Source organism: Notothenia rossii (genome assembly GCF_949606895.1).
Source record: "Notothenia rossii genome assembly, chromosome: 10".
In the NCBI taxonomy this organism is placed as follows: Eukaryota; Metazoa; Chordata; class Actinopteri; order Perciformes; family Nototheniidae; genus Notothenia; species Notothenia rossii.
In genome coordinates this window covers 61,999,321-62,021,820 of record NC_136908.1, presented here as the reverse complement: position 1 = coordinate 62,021,820, position 22,500 = coordinate 61,999,321, and the positions used below count along the sequence as shown (strand labels likewise).

The 22,500-nt window shown below is 39.4% G+C and overlaps 1 protein-coding gene across 1 annotated transcript in view; it reads left to right on the top strand.

The window, feature by feature from the left end:
* Positions 1 to 22,500, top strand: part of LOC307022804 (ATP-binding cassette sub-family C member 9-like) — a gene marked incomplete at its 3' end in the record, with an annotated part of 65,724 nt that overhangs the window by 28,391 nt on the left and 14,833 nt on the right. Inside the window, exons 14-26 of the mRNA XM_079655696.1 lie at positions 3,535 to 3,636; positions 3,768 to 3,852; positions 5,061 to 5,141; positions 7,153 to 7,290; positions 7,703 to 7,828; positions 10,539 to 10,638; positions 11,758 to 11,831; positions 13,944 to 14,177; positions 14,817 to 14,971; positions 16,050 to 16,119; positions 16,202 to 16,359; positions 16,698 to 16,790; positions 22,462 to 22,500. Coding sequence (XP_079511822.1) covers positions 3,535 to 3,636; positions 3,768 to 3,852; positions 5,061 to 5,141; positions 7,153 to 7,290; positions 7,703 to 7,828; positions 10,539 to 10,638; positions 11,758 to 11,831; positions 13,944 to 14,177; positions 14,817 to 14,971; positions 16,050 to 16,119; positions 16,202 to 16,359; positions 16,698 to 16,790; positions 22,462 to 22,500 — 1,455 coding nt within the window. The remainder of the gene's footprint in view (positions 1 to 3,534; positions 3,637 to 3,767; positions 3,853 to 5,060; positions 5,142 to 7,152; positions 7,291 to 7,702; positions 7,829 to 10,538; positions 10,639 to 11,757; positions 11,832 to 13,943; positions 14,178 to 14,816; positions 14,972 to 16,049; positions 16,120 to 16,201; positions 16,360 to 16,697; positions 16,791 to 22,461) is intronic.

Genomic DNA, 22,500 nt, shown 5'->3' with positions numbered 1-22,500 from the left:
CCAGTTTTTTATTTTTTTTTATTTTACGTGCAATTATTATTTTTTATTGATAAGAATTAGCTTTTTATACCTTTTTAATGGCGTTAATAATATAATGTTTTTCTTGAATTGAACACATATCTCATAAAATATTCTTTTTTTCTAGTAAATGACTTTTGATCTCCCCGCTTTATGTTCATGTGTGTGTTCAGGATCAGCTGCTTCAGCCTCTAGACTTTAAGAACTGTCTTCTTCTCCTCGTTGTGTTGCCCTTCCTCCTCTGAGAGGATCTCTGTTCCCAGTGTGGTTTGTGCTTTTAATGCTGGGAGTCATTGTCCATAAGCAAACAAACAAACAAACAAACAAACAGACAAGATGCTTTATTAATGCACATTTCTGCACAAGTTATTTTTATTATCATTCTTGACCTTCAAACTAATGTGTCTCTTGATAAGGCTCGAATAATTCAGCACAAGACACGTAAATACTGTAAACAGTTTTCATTATAACACGTATCACACTTGTGGCGAGTTTCCACTGCAGCACGTAGCACGGTTAAAGCGTGCCGTGCCCGGCCCGTTTTTTGTTGTGTTTCCACTCGGCGTAGTTCCGGCTAGCGGGTACTTTTTCACAGTTTTCTGGCTCTCCAAAATCGAGGTTCTCTCCGGGCCAACAACCGGGCTGAGTATGCTAACTAGAGAGAGAATCGCTGGCAACGACAACAAGATGAACATATCTGACCGTGATTTAATTGTAATACACGTTTCTAAATGATGCCGAAGTAACAACATACTGATACCGGTTAGTAAAAACCATGAATTAATGCTTTGACAAGTCTGCAGACAGACGGCAGGAGAAACACCTTTTAAAATGCGTGTTTGGAGATCAGCTAAGCTAACGTTATATATGCTCCGACCGTCCACACTCACAACAACGGCCTACAGACATAAATAAACCAGCGACTGTATTCTCCATGACACAGACAGTCTGTGGTTTGGACTTGTTTAACTTTAGTCTAGTTTGTGAACAGATATGAGGAGCTGTGAGCTCTGAGGGCTAACGGCTAACGGCTGATGTTGGTTTTGTGGTTCTCATTGAAGATGACGTCACGGCTCCGCCTACACTACGTTGCTATAGTTACTGCCCCAGCTGCTAAACTAATGGAAACGCAGCATACAGTGAGCCTGGCCTACCAAGGCCTAACTATACCGTACTAAGCCGTGGAAATGCGCCATAAGAGATTTTCTGCAATATATGAGAAATAAAATATTTGAAATCCTGCACGACCTCTTGGTTGAATCAGCATAGCTCTCCACTTTGAACATAGTTTAGTCTTATTTATTACATTTGAACTGCTCTCAGTTTCCTACATAACTATGTGTTGTGTAAATATTGTCTTTTGTGTTTCTTCTGATCTTAGCTTTTAGAATTGTACTACTTTTTTATCTTGTTTTTTGCTCACATATCTACTTTCTGGCTCTCTTTATGCACCACTTATAGAAAAGCTAATTCCTCGTATGTGTAAACCTACTTGGAGAATAAAACCGATTCTGATTCACACAATACCGTTGCATACTCCATGCAAACATTTGCGTTTCTACATGTTCGTAGTTGTCTAAAATGTAGAATAATCAACACGTCATACTACAACATATCGTGTAACTTCATACGAAGGGGAAATATCCTCAGGTATGTTCAAACAGGATAATAAAAAACTACGTGAACATAAGTTTGTTTTTAAAGGTCGAATGAAAAACCTCAGCAGACTCCCAGCACAACGCTTCAGTTCCTTGTTGTTGTATCTCTGTTGTGTTGATGTTGTTGATGTTGTTGTTGTTGTTGTTGTTGTTGTTGTTGATCAGGCTGGAGGTGGTTTGCAGCTCATCATTAACCCGATCCATATTTATCTCTCCTTTCTGACAAAACATCCTCATGTTGCGGTGGAGTTTGATCCTTCCTCTCGTTCCCTTTTCTGTGTTTGGGTGTCGCTTCTATAAAGCTGCGGAGAACAGGAGAACTGATCTGAGAACAGCTTTACCTTTTAAATTTAAGGAACCATTTTTAAGCAAGAGATGGATATAGAAGTAAAGTGTGACTGGTAGAAATGCTGACATATGAATTTGATGTAATGCAAATGTAGTAAATAGTGTTCGCTTGCAGCAAAGACACTGGTTTAGACGGTCAGTTTAACAACAAGTAATAATAGAGAGTTTATAGGCTTTGAAAAGACAAATCATTGCATCTAATGGACTGACCTTTAATATTATATGCATTTTGGGTGCATTTCAGTGCAATTTTATCCTAAAAAGCTATATTTATTTGTATCTCCAGCATCTACACTGAACAAAAATATAAACGCAACACTTTGGTTTTTGCTCCCATTTTTCATGAGATGAATTCAAAGATCTAAAACATTTTCTATATACACAAAATAACCATTTCTCTCAAATATTGTTCACAAATCTGAAAAAACCTGTGATAGTGAGCACTTCTCCTTTGCCGAGATAATCCATCCCACCTCACAGGTGTGGCATATCAAGATGCTGATTAGACAGCATGATTATTGCACAGGTGTGCCTTAGGCTGGCCACAATAAAAGGCCACTCTGAAACGTGCAGTTTTGCTTTATTGGGGGGGTCTGGGGGGGTCCGAAAACCAGTCAGTATCTGGTGTGAGGGTTAGGATTAGGGTAATGTTGTGAATCGAGTGGCCCATGGTGGTGGTGGGGTTATGGTATGGGCAGGCGTATGTTATGGACTACGAACACAGGCCACTCGATTCACAACATTACCCTAACCCTAACCCTCACACCAGATACTGACTGGTTTTCGGACCCCCCCAGACCCCCCCAATAAAGCAAAACTGCACGTTTCAGAGTGGCCTTTTATTGTGGCCAGCCTAAGGCACACCTGTGCAATAATCATGCTGTCTAATCAGCATCTTGATATGCCACACCTGTGAGGTGGGATGGATTATCTCGGCAAAGGAGAAGTGCTCACTATCAAAGATTTTTTCAGATTTGTGAACAATATTTGAGAGAAATGGTTATTTTGTGTAAATAGAAAATGTTTTAGATCTTTGAGTTCATCTCATGAAAAATGGGAGCAAAAACAAAAGTGTTGCATTTATATTTTTGTTCAGTGTAGTATGTCATTATACTATAAAATAAATTAAGTTGAATAAACTCTATCCTTGTCATTATGTATTTCAGTTGAATGAATAGTCACAAAAGGATAAATTGTGCACAGAAAAGTGAAAGAAAGAAGCTTTGGCTCACTTATCAGCAAAGGATAAAAATACTTCTTGTAAAATAATTCCATATATTGTTTAAAAAATGTAAAATAAATGCCTTTAGACAAAAAAAAAAAGTATTCTAAATTTTATCAGTAATGTATTGGTTAGCTTTAGCCCTATATGTAGTTTTAATAATGTATTAAGTGAGCCACCGTAAAGTGATTGAACCCAGATCAGTACTCGTGCTCTTTAAGGCTTTATGAACACATGACTTGTAGTTCTAACTTGTCTCTTTGCCTCTGTTTCCCATGATGCACCTAGCAAGAACAGGTACTCTGTGGCCTACGCTACCCAGAAGTCCTGGCTGCTCAACGCCACGGTGGAGGAAAACATCACCTTCGGAAGTCCTTTCAACAAACAGAGGTAAAAACAAGAGACACCGGTTGAAGTGAATTAATTCTTTGGTGCTTTTATCACTTTGTAATGTTAGAAAAGGACGTTGTAACTTCCTTAAATGAATGTTCATCTCTGACGGTGTTTGATGTGTTTTTCAGGTACAAGACGGTGATAGACGCTTGTTCTCTGCAGCCTGATATCGACCTGCTGCCTTTTGGAGACCAAACTGAGATTGGAGAGAGGGTAAGCATATTTTAACACCCCCTTTTTATGGAATAACCTCCCATAGGGACACCAAACAGCTCACCTTTTTCAAAATAAAAGCCCCATAGAGTTACTGTACACGAACAGGAAGCTCATTTCAAAATGAAAGCCCAGAAAGTAACTTAATTGTTGCAGGAAGCTCAGGTTTCGCTTGGTTTTCCACATAAAAGCTTCATAGAGTTACCGTATCCTTACTGAAGGCTCAGGAAAAGTATTGTTTTTCAAAGTAAAAGCCCTATAGAGTTACCGTATCCTTACTGAAGGCTCAGGAAAAGTATTGTTTTTCAAAGTAAAAGCCCTATAGAGTTACCGTATCCTTACTGAAGACTCAGGAAAAGTATTGTTTTTCAAAGTAAAAGCCCTATAGAGTTACCGTATCCTTACTGAAGGCTCAGGGAAAGTATTGTTTTTCAAAGTAAAAGCCCCAGAAAGCAATAGTCCAACTCCTACTGTCACCATCTTAGCATCAAATGTTATGTCGGTGAATATTCTAGTTACATTTGTAGTATTATTTAAATGAACCCTTAGAGAAGTGATTGTTTTAAAATATTTTGCCACAGAATGGTTTGGTATCTTCCCCGACTCATTCAATTAAGCAATGTATATGTGTATGATTGCGATTCTCTTACACAGACTATCATTGTAATCAACAATATCGTAAAATAATTTTCATAATGTGGGCTAATTTGCTCCCAAACCTACGCTTTCAACTTGAGTTAATCTCCGTCAGAAAGTAGTTCCTAGAAAGTAGTTCCCATGGTAACGATAGCCTTTTTTCCAACGAACTCAACTCGTCAGTTGAAACAGCCGCAAATCTTTCGTTTGTTTTGTGGTCTGTGTCCATGTCCAACCATTCATCAATACTGAGGCCCCCCAACAAATCAAAATTAACTTTAAAATCTGACATTTTGTAGCTACCGATTTTCAACGAGAGACAATCAGTGTAACGGCTGTGTGTCGCTAAACGTCGCTATGGAAACCACACGATGTAGGCTCATGGAAGTAGTTTCGGTAGGCTAGTGGCGTGTGTAGGCAACTGGATACTTTGTGATTAGGCACGTTCTATTTGATCGTAGAATCAAACACGCCTATTGACCAATCAGAGAGCTTGCTCAAACCTATGTGTTATAGAATGTTACTTTATTTTGAAAATAAGCTGATATTGTGTGTGTTCTGCTGGGATTCAGGGCATCAACCTGAGTGGAGGTCAGAGACAGAGGATCTGCGTGGCCAGAGCGCTCTACCAGAACACCAACATCGTCTTCTTGGTGAGAAACCCCCCGAAAAAATGCACAAAACATGACATATACCTCCACTGTATGTTCTGATTTTCATCACCTATTATTGTTATTTCTGATGCATTACCGCACGTTTAATTAGATTAATGTTGCCGCAGTAACGCCCTGTCTTCACGTCTTCATCCTACATGTCTTTATAATTATTTCTACGATAAAACACATCGCCCTCTGGGATGAGGAGGTGTCCTGCCGTCATGTGTTTGTCTTCCAGATTATTTCCTGTTGCCACCTCCAGCTGTAATTTGTTATCAGTCATACTTCCCATTAAAAAAAGCTCTCAGAGTAATTCTTCAACACACACATCACTCTGTGTAATGTCTACAGCGATCACTTGTTAAACGTATAATGAGGAGGGAGTGCTTCTCATATCTCAGGGTTCAAACTCCATTACCACACTTTAATAAACTTTATTTATTTATCTAAAGCACTCACTCTTTGCCTTGTGGAAGTAATGGAGTACAAATACTTTGTTACTGTATTCAAGTACATTTTTCTGGTATCAGTACTTATTTTTTATGACGACTTTTTACTTTGACTTCTTACATTTTGAACACAAATACCTGTACTTTCTACTTCTCACATGTTGAACTCAAATACCTGTACTTTCTACTTCTTACATGTTGAACACAAATACCTGTACTTTCTACTTCTTACATGTTGAACACAAATACCTGAACTTTCTACTTCTTACATGTTGAACACAAATACTTGTACTTTCTACTTCTCACATGTTGAACTCAAATACCTGTACTTTCTACTTCTTACATTTTGAACACAAATACCTGTACTTTCTACTTCTTACATTTTGAACACAAATACCTGTACTTTCTACTTCTTACATGTTGAACTCAAATACCTGTACTTTCTACTTCTTACATGTTGAACACAAATACCTGTACTTTCTACTTCTCACATGTTGAACTCAAATACCTGTACTTTCTACTTCTTACATGTTGAACACAAATACCTGTACTTTCTACTTCTTACATGTTGAACACAAATACCTGAACTTTCTACTTCTTACATGTTGAACACAAATACTTGTACTTTCTACTTCTCACATGTTGAACTCAAATACCTGTACTTTCTACTTCTTACATTTTGAACACAAATACCTGTACTTTCTACTTCTTACATTTTGAACACAAATACCTGTACTTTCTACTTCTTACATGTTGAACACAAATACCTGTACTTTCTACTTCTCACATGTTGAACTCAAATACCTGTACTTTCTACTTCTCACATGTTGAACTCAAATACCTGTACTTTCTACTTCTCACATGTTCAACACAAATACCTGTACTTTCTTCTTCTCACATGTTCAACACAAATACCTGTACTTTCTACTTCTAACATGTTGAACTCAAATACCTGTACTTTCTACTTCTCACATGTTGAACTCAAATACCTGTACTTTCTACTTCTTACATGTTGAACTCAAATACCTGTACTTTCTACTTCTCACATGTTGAACTCAAATACCTGTACTTTCTACTTCTAACATGTTGAACTCAAATACCTGTACTTTCTACTTCTCACATGTTGAACTCAAATACCTGTACTTTCTACTTCTTACATGTTGAACTCAAATACCTGTACTTTCTACTTCTCTCATTTTCCAAACAGGCTGGTTCCTTTAGTCTGAATGTGTGTTTGGTGGCGTGATCATTATTATTTAGAGTCATTGCGTGCCTATTGATTTGAACACGATCCGTGTATCCATCATTTCCTGGTCTTCTCTAAAGAAGAGGGACCAATGAAAACGTTGTCATGTTGCCGTTGGTCACCATGGAAACATTCATTAGCTAACAGCTGCTAGTTATGGGTACTTTTTACTGAAGTACATTTCAAAGCCTCTTTACTTTGACTTGAGTAAAGAAGTTTAGTCAGTACTTCTACTTTCACCAGAGTATTTTTAAACACGAGTATCTGTGCTGCTACTTGAGTAAAGGATGTGTGTACTTCTTTTGTCTCGCAGGACGATCCCTTCTCAGCTCTGGATATCCACCTCAGCGATCACTTGATGCAGGAGGGCATCCTGAAGTTCCTGCAGGACGATAAACGCACCGTGGTCCTGGTCACCCACAAACTGCAGTACCTCATACACGCCGACTGGGTACGAATATTATCTTCTGCATGTTTTTCTTGCAAATATAGAACAATTATGCTGGTTATTGAATCTCCTGTGCACCCTATTTCTCAACACAAGTTATTTTGTACGTGGAAACTTACATATCAGACGTGCAATACATTCTTTTGTGAGTATATGGTGAGAATGATGTGCAATTAAGAGTGTACTTGTAACTAGTCCTTTTATTAGAGATGTGTCTGTTTGTTTTTAGAGATGTGTCAGGATGGATCCCTTGTCTTTTTCTCTGCAAACTAAATCTACCTACGGATACAAATAAAGAACCTGTAACTAATCAGCGGTCCAAACCCAAAAATTTTTTTTTGTATACACACACACCTTTCATTGAGTAATATTTATTAAATGAAAACCATAAATATCTAATGTGTCTTTTCTCCAGATCATAGCGATGAAGGACGGCTCGGTGCTGAGAGAAGGAACTCTGAAGGACATCCAGACGCACGACATCGAGCTCTACGAACACTGGAAGACGCTGATGAACCGCCAGGACCACGGCCTGGAGAAGGTCACCTGACACAATAATACACTTTATTCATTCATCCCACAGGCCATAACTTTTTAAAGAACATCCATAAACATTCATCTGTTGCATCCAAGCCCCCAGGAAGTGCGCCGGACTCCGATGGAAATATTCGTTGTGTCCAAACGGCAGTACTACAATTTCCGTATCAGTTTGTGACGTCACCCGGCCCAGAAAGACTTTTCCCCATTGACTAACATTGGGAAAGAAACGTCTGTAAATCAGCGGATATTTTTTTTTTAAACTAAATAAACTACCCAGTATGAACTGTTTTATAGCCCTTATTAGAATCATTCGGTCCTTAAAGTTGTAAAATGCACTAAAAGCCGAATCTAGATTTATTTTCTGTCTCCATTCATTCTACTGAGCCGAGAGTGGGAGCTCAGGGGCGGGGCTTAAGGGGTGCATGCTCTGTGAGCGCACATACGGGTTCTTCTGCTCTGACCGCTAGGCATGCTGGGTAATCTGACGCTTCGCTCTCAAAAGTTGGGCCATTTTGTCCTCATGAGCCAATGAGCAGCTCTCATAGGAAAGAACGAGACCCCGCCTCCCACGCTGTATCCAGTTCTTATTATACCCATGGTTGCATCTTATATAATTCATTGAACATGTTAGAAACAAAACAAACAATAGTTATAATACTACAAATAATTATAACAAAGAGAAGCAAAATAAGAAAAACTTTTAAGGTATAAAAAAAAAATAATCTCAAATAGTTTCCTTCATGTTCAAAAGGGGCAAGAAGAAGTTTAAAAACGTTTCTGGTCCTCTAGCATATATTGTTCATGAAAAAATAAAAGATTAGGTCATCGTCATCAGCATCCGTGATATTTGATTCACTGTTTTAAACAAATAATTTCTTGGTAAAAAACAACCAACTTTTACAACGACAAGAAATAGCAAGCATGAGTTCACAGATCCATCCATCTTCTCCCACTTATCCGTGGTCGGGTCGCGGAGGTAGCAGCTCCAGTTTGAATGATTTGGCTTCTAAATAATAGTTTTAGTTTAGATAAAGTTGCACAGTATTTCAGCTCATCATTACAGTTATTCCACAGATCCATGTACTTGTATACATGAGAGTAACACATGCAAAGAAAGTCATTGGCGGTCCATAGAGAGGCGAAGTCCCTCCCCTTCCGGGGGAGCTCCATGGGACCTTATTTCGGAAAAAGTTTATATTGAAGTCAATGGAGAGAGAAAGATTATCTTTCGATCCCGTTTGAAATTGTGCCACTCAATTTAAAAGATAATTTTGCAAGCCAAAACAATCAAACTGTGTCGTAAAACTGTGAAGTAACACTTTGTTTTGCGTAAAACCGCTCAATGAACTACATCTCCGTCTCGTACCACACACCAAGGCGGCCGTCACGTTGGCACATTTCACTTCTTTCTTTCAGAATGAGGCGGAAAGTATTAAACGAGGTGAAAATCACTCCAAGTCCGGGCATGTTGAGAGCTGTCCATACACACAAGGGGAGTTAGTCGGTTCCGTGAGAGCCAGCATGCGGGACCGGGATTCGTAGTCTTCTAGTTGCGTATTTTTCATAGTCTTATATTTCAACAGTTTTACAACAAACTGACTTTTTTGACATGGAAATGATTTTTTAAGATTGACAAACATCATATGTGTAATTCGTGGCACAATTCAAACGGGATCAAAAGACAAGTTCTCTCTCTCCATTGACTTCAAGACATGCTTTTTCAGGAATAAGGTCCCATGGGGCGGAAGTAGATGGGCGTGACTTCGCCACTCTCTACAAATTCTGAAGTTTTTGCCAATCCGATGAGAAATTTAAGAAAACCGTGGATTTGTGGATCTTCAAAGAGCCCGATTACGATGGCCAGACAGGCAAACAATTACATGAAATCATTGGAAATCAACGATCGGGCTCGATATATGATTAAACATAGCAGTAGGCGATCGATGTCCATAGATGAGTGTAACATCTATGTCACTTTACGGCCCCGCCCACTTTTGGGGAAAACAACAGCTGTCATTTGAACGGCGATCGAGCCTGAAGCCACAGAGATCTTCTGTTACTGTCCTTTCTTCTTAGAGGAAGTAGAAACACCGAACTCTGGATTATTTTTAATGTTTGAGGTTCAATAAACGACACAGCAGCTTGTTGGCATGATACTACTATTATTTTTCGCTTCGCTCATGAGAGTAACAGCTGGCGATATGACGACCTCGCCTACTGATTTTAATGTAACCATATATCGAGCCCGCTTATCGATTTCCAATGATTTAATGTAACTGTTTGCCTGTCTGGCCATCGTAATCGGGCTCTTTGAAGATCCATGGTTTTCTTACATTTCTGATCGGATTGGCAAAAACATCAGAATGTGTATTAACCTCCATTCAAATGACAGCGTTGTTTCCCCCCAAAAGTGGGCAGGGCCGTAACGAAGTGACGTAGGTGTTACTCTCATGTATATAGACTCTTCTTGCACATCACAAAACATCCTCTTGCACTATTTGATCTGTTGTATTTGTTTCATGTCCTATTTTCATGTTGCTCTGTTGGAAGAGTTTACGTTTTTACCAAACCTCATCTCCTCCAAACCGTGCATTCAAACTGGAGGCATTATCAGAATGAAAGCAGCAGCATTAAGTCTTTTCAATGATGCAGACAGTCTAGCAGTTAAAGCGTCATGTTTTTAATGTTATATGTCGTGTCTTCATATGTAGGACATCCAGCAGGACAGTCAAACAACGCTGGAGAGGAAAACTCTCAGAAGGGCTTTCTACCCCAGAGAGACCAAGAACCAAATGGACGATGAAGACGAAGGTAACCACTTTTTTTAATTATGTACATTTCTACTCTTCTTGTACAAAGGACACAAAATTAAATGTTATTTAACCTGTTAAGCCCCAAGGTCCCCGCCGGCGGGTACTCTTGTTTTTTTCCCCCACTACACTGTGTCTCAGGGGATCTTAATATTTAAGAACCTATTAATGTGTTATACCAGATTAACGGAAATAATCTCAGCTAACTGACGATACAAACCATTTTTACCAAAACAAAACAAAAGTCTCATAAGAAGCATCTAAATGACCCCTGAGCGAAAAATGCTAACCTATTACTGCACCGACAATCAGTCCTAGCTCCCTTATTACTTATCCTAGCTGCACATCCGACACATCGCTTATGATCGCAAGGAGACACAGAATCTAACGGTGCCCACCTCAACACTGAAAGATACAAACTCGTGACGTTAACAAATACAGCTTTTCCGTTGCTTGCAGGATATTTCTCCCCTCTGCTGCAAGCTAGCATGCGCAGAGACGCCACTTTTTTTTTTTTTTTAACATGTGTGTGCAGTACGATTTCCCTTCGGTTCTATTGGCTCTAACGGTCAGAAAGAGATGTCACATGTATAAAAAAAAAAAGGGGGGCCAGAGATAAGGAAAATCCACCCAAATGGCCCCTGAAGAGGTTTTCTTTGCTAAATCTATAAAATATCACTTGTTTTGCATCAATCCTGATACAGGGAGCTTCTTATATGTTGTACTTTGGATTCCTAAAGCTTTTAGTCTACTAACCCATCATCCAAGGTTAGTTTTCACTATAAATACAAAATATTCTTTGGACGGACACTATAAATTACAGTTTTTTTTACCATGTTCAATCTGGATTTTCTTTAAAATAAAAACATCTATGTTGATTCTGACTTTTCTACATCCAACCCACAGGTTTATCATTACTTTGAGAAACAAGATTATTCATGTAACCCTTTTAGAAGGGAAGATATGGTCATTTGAGCCTGAGACCTGAAAAACAGGCTCGGGGTTTAACAGGTTAAGAGTTTAAATTGTAAAAAAGACAAAGATTAAGTGTTTAATTGGAGAATAGTGATATTAAGTGTTTAATTGACTCATATGGTATTCCACTTTCTCGTGCTTTCAGAGGAGGAAGAGGAGGAGGAAGATGATGACAACATGTCTACAACCACCAACAGAAGATCAAAGGTCCCATGGAGGGTAATTCATCCGAACAGCTGCAAAACCTGTCTCCAAACATGATATTTAGAAAACACATATCATTTAATATCACAAAGGAAACGACTAACACTACCTGATCCAGCTGGTTTACTAAGTAGGAAGACTAAGATATTATACCCTTTTTTACTAGGCTTTAGTGACCTAACATTACCAATGCAATGTGGTCTTTATTTATGCACACTTGACTTGGTCACATGTACGACAACCGTCAAGTGTCCTGGGCTTGTTGTGCGTATTCCCCACTTGAAAGGGATGAGGCGTCTACCGGACTTTGGGAACAGGATTTCCCTCCGGTGACACAGCTTCTTTTCAATACTTTCTATTTTGATTTAGAAGTTTGAAAAAAACATCTATTTTGTAAACATGTAAATAAAGCAGATTATTTTTAATTTTTCTGGAAATGTTGACAAATCAAATTAATTATTTTTAAAATGTCCTTTTTTTATGTCCTCCTTTAACAGAGGTATTCAATGAATAAACTAAGACTTCACTGTTAACGCTTCTACTAAAACAAAATGAAATCTTTATAAGACGGCACTTATTTGTTAAACAAGAAAGCTTCTTTCTAAGCTAAGTAAACAGCGCGTCTAAGCTCTGAATGTGCCACACAATTTACACATTGAAACCACCCATATAAACAATGCTGCGCAGCGCTCTAACAAGACACGTGCAAATTATAAACAATTGAACAGAACATTCACCGGCGGCTCTGCGGAGCTCTCACAGCATGATGGATGTGATCTTACCGGCTGCCGTCCTGACTCGGTGGAAGTGCCTCCCGTCTACACGCTTCCGTCTACTGGGATCGCACACAGCTCCTATTTAAACCCTTCTCGAGGATGCAGCACTGGGCTCTGTGATTAGGGTGATTACCCCCAGCTTGCCAGAGGAGGCAGGACTGCCTGCGATCATGACACCTGTTGTCTATCCTATTAATTGGTGGTTTGTCTTTAAATGAAACATAGGAAGGGAGGAAAATGTCATTTCTCGGATGAGAATAGGTCACACAGGTCTCAATCATACATTAAGGGTAATAGGAAAGCATCCAACCGGGAAGTGTACACACTGTAGCCAGACAGAAACGGTTGAACATGTTTTGCTGCATTGCAGGAAATATAGTATTCAGAGAAATGTGCTTTTCCAAACACTGAAGAAAGCAAAATACATTGACTTTTTGCTATCAGGGCTGTTAGGGAAAACATAAGGCATTATGTATCGTGAGCTTATTACGTTTCTTAGAGAAATTGATCAATTTAAAATAATCTAGAGTTTTGGTTTTATTTATTTATTTATTTATTTTTTTTGTTTTGTTTTATTTTGTTTATTGTTTTCTGTATAGTCTCTTGTCCATACTCCAGTCCAGTTGGTGGCGGTAATGCACCTAAAAGTTGGTCTAAATAAACACTAAAGAAGAAGAAGAAAGAAGAAATGAAACATATCTGTAGCGCTTATGATTTAAATTCTGAATAAAGTTAAGATATTTTGTTATTCTATGTTTCCATATCTAATAATATTCGACTTCTTGTAATCTGTTTTTTATTTTATATTTATTAAAGCCTTAGGCTCTGTTTGACTTTACAACAACATATAGGATAATATCACACAAGTCATGTGTTGCGATAAAAAGCAAGAAGATAAGATAGTATTCTTTTATTGTTAAAAGAGAATACTTTGTCCCAAAAAAGATTATCTGTTTGGAGATGTTTACATTTTCATCTTGTTTTTTATGCTGCTGCTAAGCAAACATGTCCCAATTTGGGATCAATAAAGTACATCTTATCTTATCCTTATCTTATTACAGAGGGTTGGGCGATAACGACAATTACCCTCATTATTAATCATTGATTGCTTTATCGATTAAAAATGGGATTGTTTGGTCGATAAATTGTCCCTAAGATGAAAGTAATAATACTGACACAACTTGCCAACACGCCTGTCAAGGGACCCAAGGCTGCTTTACATGCTGTGAACAAACAAACAAACAAACAAACAAACAAACAAACAAGTAGGGCAATAATCTACAAGGACAGCATTTCTGCCTCTTAGAGATATCCATTGTTTTGAATCGTCCCATGATCTCCCTCCCCTCAGGTGTGCTGGTGCTACCTTTCCTCCGGAGGTTTCTTCATGGTCTTCCTCATGGTTTCCTCTAAACTCCTCAAACACGCCGTCATCGTGGCCATCGACTACTGGCTGGCCATCTGGACTTCTTCTAAAACCAACGTCACGTCTGCATCGGGAGCAAGCGCCGGGAATGAGACCAACATCACGGATAGCAGCAACAACTTCACAAACAGCACCAGACCTGCAGACCCACACTCTGAGGTACTTTTTAAAGATTAGAGTCGATATGTGTGGGTTCAAATCACCAATTCAGGTCATACTGTATGCTTGTGGGGTTTAATTGCAGATGAGAGAATAAACGAGAGGAGCCAAGTGCCCTAACAGGGTGCCCTAACTAAAAAGTTTTAGAGAAAGCAAATCAAAATATCACAATAAATCACACATTCACAAATGTCTTATGAAAAGGCAATATTCAATATATGCTCTATTTACCTACACAAGTATACTATGAGCTGTGCTTGTCTTCGAGCAGTTCAACTCTATCATACCCTGCATATTATACATCAGACATGTGGTAAATATCATGCCGTGTCACCTATTCTCCTATTAGGTTGCAGAGTACAGTTTAAATATGAGTCTAGGATGTTTTAATATAAGACTAGATCGAGGAACATCTTTCAAAGCGATCACATTCAACACATTTTGAGCAAATAATTCGTTTTTGTTTTTTTGAAAATGTGAATTAGAGACCTTTTAAAAGTGTGTGTGTGTGTGTGTGTGTGTGTGTGTGTGTGTGTGTGTGTGTGTGTGTGTGTGTGTGTGTGTGTGTGTGTGTGTGTGTGTGTGTGTGTGTGTGTGTGTGTGTGTGTGTGTGTGTGTGTGTGTGTGTGTGTGTGTCAGATCGACTCTCACTACCTGACTGTGTTCGTCATCCTGTGTGCGGCGGGCATCACTCTGTGTCTCATCACGTCTCTCACCGTGGAGTTCCTCGGTGTCTCTGCGGCCACCAACCTGCACCACAACCTGCTGAACAAGATCATACACGCTCCCATCAGGTGACACACACACACACACACACACACACACACACATACACACACACACATCTACAAGTCCAGACACTCAGCAAAACTAGATACAACTTGGTCAAAAATATTTTATTAAAAACCTAAAAAAGGGAATTTTTCTTTATTTGATTTAGCTTATTTTTGTATATTTTTAATTATTATTATACATTATATTTATTATCACTATAACTATATCTCTGTCTCTCCATATATAAAGGTATTTATCTTTTTTTAAATGGCCGTTAAAACCTTAAAATGTGTATGTAAAAACAATCCAACTAAACAAAATACATAGTTTGAAATCCCATATTTACAAAAAAGAAACACGGATATTCTCTCAAATGAAAGTGAAAAACTCTTGAATTTATGGAAAGAAATCTTGTATTTCTCAGAGAATAAAATCACACAAGTTTATTAATAATAGATTTAATTTGTTAGCGCTTTTACAGGTGCTCAAAGACGCTTTACAGATATAGTGAAAAGAAAGGAACGACAAATAAATATAGAGTTAAAGTTAAAGTCAAATAATACAAAAACAATCACACATGAAAAGCCAGATTGAAGAGGTGAGTCTGTGTGAGTGTTTTGAAAGTGGTGAGGTCGGGGCAGTCTCTGATGGGTTGTGGGAGTGAGTTCCAGAGGGAGGGGGCAGCGACGGAGAAGGCTCTGTCCCCCCAGGTCCGGTGATTGGTGCGGGTGGGGATGGATAGGAGGTTGGCTTCTGATGAGCGGAGGCAGCGGGAAGGGGTGTGGTGGTGCAGCAGGTCTGTGAGGTAGGGGGGGGGGGGGCTGGTTGTTGAGGGCTTTGTGAGGAATGAGGAGGACTTTGAAGTGGATTCTTTGACGGACGGGGAGCCAGTGGAGGTTCTGGAGGATGGGAGTGATGTGGTCTCGGGTGCGGTTGTGGGTGAGGAGGCGGGCAGCAGAGTTCTGGATATGTTGGAGTTCATTGAGGAGGCTGGATGGTTTTCTTCAGATGTTCCTCGCATTTCCAGCTCCATAATTAAAAATGGTTACCTTCGATGGCGTTTATACTGACGGGTGATTTCAACACCTTTCCCTCCAGGTTCTTTGACATCACTCCTCTGGGGCTGATCATCAACAGATTCTCCGCCGACACCAACATCATAGATCAGGTACGGTTTGTTGAGATTCTTCAGCTTCTTCCAGACTTCCTGAATTCCCTCTCACTTTGTCTACGTGTTTTACTCCCCTCAGCACATTCCTCCCACCCTGGAGTCTTTAACGAGATCCACGCTGCTCTTACTGTCGGCCATCGGCGTGATTTCCTCCATCACTCCAGCCTTCCTCATCGCTCTCTTTCCTTTGGCCATCGCCTTCTACTTCATCCAGAAGTACTTCAGGGTGGCCTCCAAGTGAGTGTGTTTGATGGATTAAAAGTGCATTTTGTTTATAAACTCAAACCACTTTTAGACTTCAGTGACATGCAGTGAAAGGCACCTTGAGATAACATTGTTTTTAAAGTGTGCTATATAAATGAAATATATTATTATTATTATTCTCTTCTTGCAAATGAATCAATAAGACATGTGTGTGGCATGATTGTGGCACTGTTCTGTGTATGTTAGTGTGTGTAAAGGACATCAGAGAGTTATCATTGCATGTGCATTCATACATAAATAATATTGTCATTTATTCCTAAAAAACTCGTCAATATAACTTAATAAACATATTGTTTCTCTCTCTCTCTCAGAGACCTCCAGGACCTCGATGACTCCACTCAGCTCCCTCTGCTCTGCCACTTCTCTGAGACCGCTGAGGGTCTGACTACCATTAGAGCATTCAGGTACACACACACACACACACACACACACACACACACACACACACACACACACACACACACACACACTTACACACACACACACACACACACACTTAAACAAAGCTTCAGTATATCGTTTTTGAATAACGTCAGTATAAAAGTAAACATTACTGTTGATATATTTTCAATATGGGATTACATTTGTTCAACTGTTTTCCATCTGTGTTTTTCCTGCTGAAGAGAATGCTAAACCTACACAAGGACAACATGTAAGCAATGATAGTCCAAATGTCTAGCGCTATGTAGACTTGTTTGTGTTTCTGTTGTTGTATAGGGCAGTACAGGAAAGAGTCCTAAAGCCTGGAAATAAGCCGTAATTTGACCACTTCCTGTGGCTGAAAGTGTTTTTGGTCAGACGCCTGAAATAAGGTCTGTGGTTAACACAAGCTAAATGAATGTTTTTCCATGACATAAAATACACCAGTAAATACACCGCTGGTTAATTTTAAAACGGTGTTGTCTCAATGAGACGACTAAACTTCATCACGCCCAACATCAGCCTCCTTTAGCTTAGCGGTGGTGACGTGAAGTAATGTGACCGTGCTGTAGTTCCTTTATAGCCCAACATTAGCCGCCTTTAGCTTAGCGGTGGTAACGTGAAGTCATGTGACCGTGCTGTAGTTCCTTTATAGCCCAACATTAGCCGCCTTTAGCCTAGCGGTGGTAACGTGAAGTCATGTGACCGTGCTCTAGTTCCTTTATAGCCCAACATTAGCCACCTTTAGCTTAGCGGTGGTGACGTGAAGTCATGTGACCGTGCTGTAGTTCCTTTATAGCCCAACATTAGCCGCCTTTAGCTTAGCGGTGGTGACGTGAAGTCATGTGACCGTGCTGTAGTTCCTTTATAGCCCAACATTAGCCGCCTTTAGCTTAGCGGTGGTGACATGAAGTCATGTGACCGTGCTGTAGTTCCTTTATAGCCCAACATTAGCCGCCTTTAGCTTAGCGGTGGTGACGTGAAGTCATGTGACCGTGCTGTAGTTCCTTTATAGCCCAACATTAGCCTCCTTTAGCTTAGCGGTGGTGACGTGAAGTCATGTGACCGTGCTGTAGTTCCTTTATAGCGCAACATTAGCCACCTTTAGCTTAGCGGTGGTGACGTGAAGTCATGTGACCGTGCTGTAGTTCCTTTATAGCCCAACATTAGCCTCCTTTAGCTTAGCGGTGGTGACGTGAAGTCATGTGACCGTGCTGTAGTTCCTTTATAGCCCAACATTAGCCGCCTTTAGCTTAGCGGTGGTGACGTGAAGTCATGTGACCGTGCTGTAGTTCCTTTATAGCCCAACATTAGCCGCCTTTAGCTTAGCGGTGGTGACATGAAGTCATGTGACCGTGCTGTAGTTCCTTTATAGCCCAACATTAGCCGCCTTTAGCTTAGCGGTGGTGACGTGAAGTCATGTGACCGTGCTGTAGTTCCTTTATAGCCCAACATTAGCCTCCTTTAGCTTAGCGGTGGTGAAGTGAAGTCGTGTGACCGTGCTGTAGTTCCTTTATAGCCCAACATTAGCCTCCTTTAGCTTAGCGGTGGTGACGTGAAGTAATGTGACCGTGCTGTAGTTCCTTTATAGCCCAACATTAGCCGCCTTTAGCTTAGCGGTGGTAACGTGAAGTCATGTGACCGTGCTGTAGTTCCTTTATAGCCCAACATTAGCCGCCTTTAGCCTAGCGGTGGTAACGTGAAGTCATGTGACCGTGCTCTAGTTCCTTTATAGCCCAACATTAGCCACCTTTAGCTTAGCGGTGGTGACGTGAAGTCATGTGACCGTGCTGTAGTTCCTTTATAGCCCAACATTAGCCGCCTTTAGCTTAGCGGTGGTGACGTGAAGTCATGTGACCGTGCTGTAGTTCCTTTATAGCCCAACATTAGCCGCCTTTAGCTTAGCGGTGGTGACATGAAGTCATGTGACCGTGCTGTAGTTCCTTTATAGCCCAACATTAGCCGCCTTTAGCTTAGCGGTGGTGACGTGAAGTCATGTGACCGTGCTGTAGTTCCTTTATAGCCCAACATTAGCCTCCTTTAGCTTAGCGGTGGTGACGTGAAGTCATGTGACCGTGCTGTAGTTCCTTTATAGCCCAACATTAGCCTCCTTTAGCTCCACACCCTTCATTAATAACATCCTGGATGCACTTCAGCTGTAGACACTTTTTTTTGTGCGTAAATGCAAAACAAAGTATTTTTAATCCTTTTTGTCTGCGTCTATTTTGTTCCAACATACATATGAAACCAGGTGCCTAAACTTTTCTGTAAATACATGTAGATACAGTAGATGTACTTTTTGGATCAAAATTAGGGATTCTTTTGGTTTACAGCAGCAGCAGGTAACCCGGCATTGAGTAAAATACTTATCTTCCATAGAAAGATCTATTGAGTATATAGAATACATTAGAATACACTATTATATCCCAAACTACTCCAACTAAAATGTAAATATAGGACACTATGTACATTACACAAGTGTCCAGCTAAAGTCCCGACAATGTGACGGATAGAGAAAGATCCTTAGAGACTAAACCCAGCAATAATTGTTGTTGGTTCGACCCCACGCTCCTTATCTCCACACTTCAAAGTGTCCATGGACTGAATTGATGTCGATGGTTCAGACACACCTTACACTACATGGCTCTGTAAAGCACTTTGGAGGAATGCAGCCCATAATAAAAATGAATAATACATAATGAGCACATGTCTAAGGGATGAAAGCAGGAGTATAGATTTAAAACACATGAGCAGTACTTCTCCCAGTAGCTGTATCTCTTTGTATTTCTGTCTTCACCCTCTTTCCCATCGTCGGTGTAATCCAACATTAAACAGCTCTCACGCTGCTTTCTCCTCGTCTACTCCCTTAGGACTACCCCCCCCCACCCCCACACACACACACACACACACACACATATTGTACAAACACACACACACACAGAGAAACAATGATTCTGGTGTTGGGACAGTTCCTTGGCGCTCATGGGAACTATCATCATTATCCTCTGGTTCGCCTCCAAAGCCAGTCTGGTTTGCGGTGATTTATGACCGCGGGATGGCAGGCAATAATAAAACCTGAAGATACGATGGTACTTCTATTCCCAACACGAAAAGAAGGTCATGTTTTTGGCTATGGTTTGTTTGTTGGCTCGATCACGGAAAGAGCACTGGCACGGTTTTCATAGAGCTTGGTGAAAGGATGTTGAAACTATTAAAGCCGTTACGCACTACTTGGTGGAGGATTGGGCCTCTGGCTGCATTCATGTGGTGTAGGAGTAACTGGAGAAACAACTTCCCAAAAGTCTTGTGAGCGCCCCTGAAAAAAACACTTGGAAAATCAACAAAAATGTTTGTTTACTAGTTGACGATATATATCTTATTAAGCAGACATGTAGTTGACCAAAGTGACATTTGTGATCCTCTTTCCAGTGTCCATATTGCCTTCGCATAAAAATGTTTAGCTCTTGAACACCAGAGAGGACAAAAGTACGCACATCCTTTACTCAAGTAGAAGTACATATACTCGTGTTTAAAAATACTCTGGTGAAAGTAGAAGTACTGACTAAACTTCTTTACTCAAGTAAAAGTAAAGAGGCTTTGAAATGTACTTCAGTAAAAAGTACCCATAACTAGCAGCTGTTTTAAAGAGTACCTGACCTCCCTTTATATTAATAGAACAATAATGTCATTGTTAGTTAATGAATGTTTCCATGCTGACCAACGGCAACATGACAACGTTTTCATTGGTCCCTCTTCTTTAGAGAAGACCAGGAAATGATGGATACACGGATCGTGTTCAAATCAATAGGCACGCAATGACTCTAAATAATAATGATCACGCCACCAAACACACATTCAGACTAAAGGAACCAGCCTGTTTGGAAAATGAGAGAAGTAGAAAGTACAGGTATTTGTGTTCAACATGTAAGAAGTAGAAAGTACAGGTATTTGAGTTCAACATGTGAGAAGTAGAAAGTACAGGTATTTGAGTTCAACATGTAAGAAGTAGAAAGTACAGGTATTTGAGTTCAACATGTAAGAAGTAGAAAGTACAGGTATTTGAGTTCAACATGTAAGAAGTAGAAAGTACAGGTATTTGGGTTCAACATGAAAGAAGTATAAAAGTACAGGTATTTGTGTTCAACATGTAAGAAGTAGAAAGTACAGGTATTTGTGTTCAACATGTAAGAAGTAGAAAGTACAGGTATTTGTGTTCAACATGTAAGAAGTAGAAAGTACAGGTATTTGTGTTCAACATGTAAGAAGTAGAAAGTACAGGTATTTGGGTTCAACATGAAAGAAGTATAAAAGTACAGGTATTTGAGTTCAACATGTGAGAAGTAGAAAGTTCAGGTATTTGAGTTCAACATGTAAGAAGTAGAAAGTACAGGTATTTGTGTTCAACATGTAAGAAGTAGAAAGTACAGGTATTTGAGTTCAACATGTAAGAAGTAGAAAGTACAGGTATTTGGGTTCAACATGAAAGAAGTATAAAAGTACAGGTATTTGAGTTCAACATGTAAGAAGTAGAAAGTACAGGTATTTGTGTTCAACATGTAAGAAGTAGAAAGTACAGGTATTTGAGTTCAACATGAAAGAAGTATAAAAGTACAGGTATTTGAGTTCAACATGTAAGAAGTAGAAAGTACAGGTATTTGTGTTCAACATGTAAGAAGTAGAAAGTACAGGTATTTGAGTTCAACATGTAAGAAGTAGAAAGTACAGGTATTTGAGTTCAACATGAAAGAAGTATAAAAGTACAGGTATTTGAGTTCAACATGTAAGAAGTAGAAAGTACAGGTATTTGAGTTCAACATGTAAGAAGTAGAAAGTACAGGTATTTGTGTTCAACATGTAAGAAGTAGAAAGTACAGGTATTTGAGTTCAACATGAAAGAAGTATAAAAGTACAGGTATTTGAGTTCAACATGTGAGAAGTAGAAAGTTCAGGTATTTGAGTTCAACATGTAAGAAGTAGAAAGTACAGGTATTTGTGTTCAACATGTAAGAAGTAGAAAGTACAGGTATTTGAGTTCAACATGTAAGAAGTAGAAAGTACAGGTATTTGTGTTCAACATGTAAGAAGTAGAAAGTACAGCTATTTGTGTTCAACATGTAAGAAGTAGAAAGTACAGGTATTTGTGTTCAACATGTAAGAAGTAGAAAGTACAGGTATTTGAGTTCAACATGTAAGAAGTAGAAAGTACAGGTATTTGTGTTCAACATGTAAGAAGTAGAAAGTACAGCTATTTGTGTTCAACATGTAAGAAGTAGAAAGTACAGGTATTTGAGTTCAACATGTAAGAAGTAGAAAGTACAGGTATTTGTGTTCAACATGTAAGAAGTAGAAAGTACAGGTATTTGTGTTCAACATGTAAGAAGTCAAAGTAAGTACAGTAATGAAGTATTTGTACTCCACTACTCCGCTGAACACACTGAATAAGGAAGAATATCTAAATAAGACCCTATCAAGGTGCACTTGAATGCACCGTTGAACTATTTGTTCAAGTTTAGTTTAAGACTACATAAACAAAGGATGCTAAAAGTTAGCAATCAAGAGAAAGCTCGGCCAAAAGCAACCAAAACAACTTTTCATTTTGCTGATTCTAAGATGGAGTCTTATATATTTAGTTTCTGATGTTGTTGTTTATTTCAGGCACGAGGCTCGTTTTAAGCAGCGTATGTTGGAGCTGAC